At 32.2% G+C, this 4,102-nt stretch overlaps 1 protein-coding gene across 1 annotated transcript; it reads left to right on the top strand.

Moving 5' to 3' along the window:
• The first annotated feature begins 1,210 nt into the window (after positions 1–1,210).
• On the top strand, positions 1,211–3,281 carry LOC120091272 (cytochrome P450 CYP82D47-like). Its single transcript, XM_039049230.1, has 2 exons — positions 1,211–2,398; positions 2,498–3,281. The coding sequence occupies exons 1-2, from the start codon at positions 1,409–1,411 to the stop codon at positions 3,107–3,109; spliced, it is 1,602 nt and encodes a 533-aa protein (XP_038905158.1). The 5' UTR covers positions 1,211–1,408; the 3' UTR covers positions 3,110–3,281.
• Positions 3,282–4,102: the final 821 nt, after the last annotated feature.

Raw genomic sequence — 4,102 nt, 5'->3', positions numbered from 1 at the left:
ATTTATTATCTATTTTTTACCAATAGTTTAAAAAACAAGCAAATATTTGAAACTAAAAAAGTGGCTTTTAAAAATTTTTTTTTATTTTTGAAATTAGACTAAGAATTCAGCTATTGTACCTAAGGAAGATGCAAATCATTGTAAAAAATATGAAGAAAATAGGTTGAATTTTCAAAAACTTAAAACAAAAAACAAAATGGTTATTAAAAGTGGCCTAAAATATTTAAATAAAGATTTAAGAAGAATTTATCATTTACAAATTATGATTTGGGATCCATAAAGATGAGTATCATTTAAGATGCATCTAAGTATTTTCTATACAAGTGGTAAAGTGGGTAAGCTGACCTTACTTTTAAGTTTTGAGAAAATTAACTATTGGTTAAATTATAAAAAATATCTCACCATTTTGAATTTGTTTCAATTATCCTTATAGACCTTAAAAGGTATAATTTTTTCTCTCAAAGGACATTAAACATTGTTTTTTTTTTAAAAAAAAATACCCTGAGTTTGACAAAGTTGAAGAATATCTTTTACATTAAAATAAATATTGAAAATCCATGCAACAGTTAAGGGGTAAAATGTAAAAATAAATGTCATATTATTTATAACTATATATAAGACTAAAATCAAATATCACCTTATATTTCCATTTGAAAAGATATCATTAAATCCAAATCATATAAAATCATCTTACCTATGACTTTTAAATCAAATATTACCTTTTATTGCATTTCAAAAATATCATATAAAATCATTTATTTATGTATGACTTTTAGGACATGAAATAGTTAAAATCAATTTTGCCATTTTCAAAACCACTATAAAAGGTGTTTTTAATAATTCAAAATTAATTTTCTTAATATAAAACTTAAGATATTTTTAATCATTCAAAATTAATTTTTATAATATAAAATAACTTACATTAAAAAAATTAATTTAGATAATTGTATTATATGTTTCAAAGTAATTTTGAACATATGAAATAAATTATTTTATCAATTTAAAAATCACTTTCGAACATACACTTACCCTTTACCTATCACCAAACAAATCTAAAAAATTCAATACTACAAATTCAATAGCGTATATATATATAAAAAGGACTTTTTCCAGCCTAATTTGAACATACTCCAAAAGTTGATGGTATTGTATACGATCTAATTAACCTTACATAATTCTCTCTCTCAAAAAAAAAAAAAAAAAAAAAAAGTTTAACCTTTCATAATTGAACCCGCATATTCGGCAATGGTATCCCTCTGTTCTCTTTAATTTTCAGTCATTATCATTTCCTCACCTCTAATTTAGACCCAAAATATCATATCAATTCTGGAACATTCAATTTCTTTTAAGTAAACAATCTAAAATCCCCCATTCTTAAACGCCACAACACAAAAGTAGCACCTCACTAATGGATATGAAATTACCATTCTCAGCTTCATTCTCTTCTGCCAAAACAATGATCATGTCTGTATTATTTCTACTCATATTCTTTCTCTATACTCTCTTCTGGGTTTTATCTAAAAGCTCATTGTTCAGTTCTCAACATCGGAATAAGAAACCGCAGCCACCACCAGTAGCCGGTGGCGCCTGGCCGGTGATCGGCCACCTTCATCTACTAAATGGATCCGAACCAGCCCACAAAATCATAGGGAAAATGGCAGATTCTACTGGACCAATTTTCACATTAAAATTGGGAACACATACAGCAGTAGTCGTCAGCGATTGGGAAATAGCGAAAGAGTGTTTTACTACAAACGACAGAGCATTTGCATCTCGCCCCAAATTAACTGCCACAAAGCACATGGCGTATGATAATTCCATGTTTGGGTTTGCCCAATACGGCCCGTTCTGGCGCCACATGCGCAAAATAACCTCTCTTGAACTCTTGTCCAATCACCGCCTCCACCAATTTCAGCCCATCAGAACATCAGAAATCCAGAGCTCCATTAAGAAGCTATACGAGTTATGTACCATTAACAAAAATGGAGAGAAAGTGTTGGTCGATATGAAGACATGGTTCGAAGACATTACTCTCAACATCATATTTAAAATAGTGTTCGGAAAGCGATTCTCCGACGCTAAGTTAGAAGGAAGTGAAGATTATCGAAAGACTTTTAGGGGTTTACTTGAATTGTTTGGAATGTTTGTTCCTTCAGATTCATTTCCATTTCTAAGTTGGTTAGATTTGGGAGGGTATGAGAAGGCTATGAAGAAGGCTTCAAAAGTGGTGGACGAGGTGTTTGATAAATGGCTTAAAGAGCATCGTCAGAGGAAAATGGAGAGTAATAATAATAAAGTCGATCAGGACTTCATGGATGTGATGATTTCTATTGTTAAAGATGATGATGAACAACTTTCTGGCTATGATGGAGACTCGGTCATTAAAGCTACTTGTTTGGTAAGTACATGCTTACTTTTTTTTTTTTTTTTCCTTTTTTTTAAGAATTTAACTTGAGAGTGAATCAATAATCGTAAATTTGTTTGGAAACTTGTGTAGGCTATGATATTGGGTGGATTTGATACTACCGCAACAACAATGACATGGGCTCTTTCTTTACTTCTCAACAATCAAGAAACGCTTAAGAAAGCAAAGCTTGAATTAGAAGAACAAGTTGGAAGACAAAAACAGGTGAGAGAGTCCGATGTAAAAAATTTAATATATCTCCAAGCTATTGTGAAAGAAACATTACGTCTTTATCCTGCTGCACCACTCTCAATCCCTCGTGAATCTATTGAAGATTGTTCTATATTTGGCTACCATATCCCCTCAAGAACACGGCTAATAGTAAATCTTCAAAAGCTCCAAAGAGATCCACTTGTTTGGGAAGAACCTAATGAATTTCAACCAGAAAGATTTCTGACAAGTAAAAAAGAATTTTTTGTTAGAGGTCAGAGTCCTCAACTAATTCCATTTGGAAGTGGCCGAAGAATATGTCTTGGAATATCTTTCGCCCTCCAAGTTATTCATCTTACTCTCGCAAATCTGCTTCATGAATTTGAAATTGATAGGCCATCGAAAGATTTACTTGATATGGAAGAGAGTTTTGGATTGACTAGTACTAAGAAATCTCCACTTGAGGTTGTTTTAACTCCACGCTTGCCCGCTTAAGTTTATGAATAATTTAGCAAAGCTAGGGAAAGGAAACTAAACGTTGGGAAAGTACTTTTTTTAGGGGAAAAAAAAGGAAAGTACTGATTAGTAAATTGGTTTGATTATTGTTGAGACATGTTGGTTTGATAATAATAAAATTATTGTCGTGGTTCCTTTTTTCCCGTGGAAACTATGTATGTACACACAGACAAAAATATATATACACACACATACATACCTATTTATTTATTATCTAGGTCAACATTTAATAAAAAGGAAAAGGATTATGAGTTGTTGATGGCAAAATCCATGTAGGAAAACTCACCTCATTGTCACGTGCCTTTGATAATGAATTTATAACTCCAAGGAAGGAAGATGACCTGCAAGACAAGAAAAGAAAACAAAAATGCACATTAAATGTGCATTATTTGCTTAATATTTCGTATGGGTTTTAATGTGATTTTATGTGATTTGATGTATTTGCTAATGATTTTTAGCGTTTATATTTGAGAATCAAATTCATAGTCAAAATGAGGCAAAAATGGACCTAAATTTACCTAAAGAGGTCAAAATTGAGTAATGGATCAAAGAGAGAGAAGAAAGGAGAGGAAAATATCCCACATACAAAAAAGTAGGACAATAAAGCGCAGAGCGCCGCGACGTTGAAGACCTGAGAGCTATTAATTTTGGACATCAAGCAAGCGCCACCTGCATTAGATGAGCGTTGTTGCGCTCAACCAGAGCGCAGTGCTATGCTTCGACAAGGAACCATATGTGAGGGTTGAAATCAAGAGAGCGTCGCGACGCCAGCTTTTCTTAAATAAAAAATTTGTATTTTTGGCAAGTTCATAGTTTCCAAGTTTTCTTCTTATTATATTTGGATGACCTTCAGCACTTAAAGGACGACATTAAGCACAAAATTCAGATCTGAAAGAGTGAGTTGTTACACTAGAAAAGTTAGAGAGTATGGAGAATTACTTTTGAGACTGTTCGAGATTCCGATTTGAAGAC

This window comes from Benincasa hispida, chromosome 11, assembly GCF_009727055.1.
Source record: "Benincasa hispida cultivar B227 chromosome 11, ASM972705v1, whole genome shotgun sequence".
Classification (NCBI taxonomy): domain Eukaryota; kingdom Viridiplantae; phylum Streptophyta; class Magnoliopsida; order Cucurbitales; family Cucurbitaceae; genus Benincasa; species Benincasa hispida.
Note: the sequence above shows the minus strand (reverse complement) of the source record. Positions and strands in the feature narration are given on the sequence as shown.

What these genes read in the sequence shown, in the direction of transcription:
- LOC120091272 (XM_039049230.1), top strand. Translation starts at nt 1,409, where the DNA reads ATGGATATGAAATTACCATTCTCAGCTTCATTCTCTTCTGCCAAAACA. An exon ending in TCATTAAAGCTACTTGTTTG is followed by an intron (nt 2,399 to 2,497) that starts GTAAGTACATGC and finishes AAACTTGTGTAG; the next exon opens with GCTATGATATTGGGTGGATT.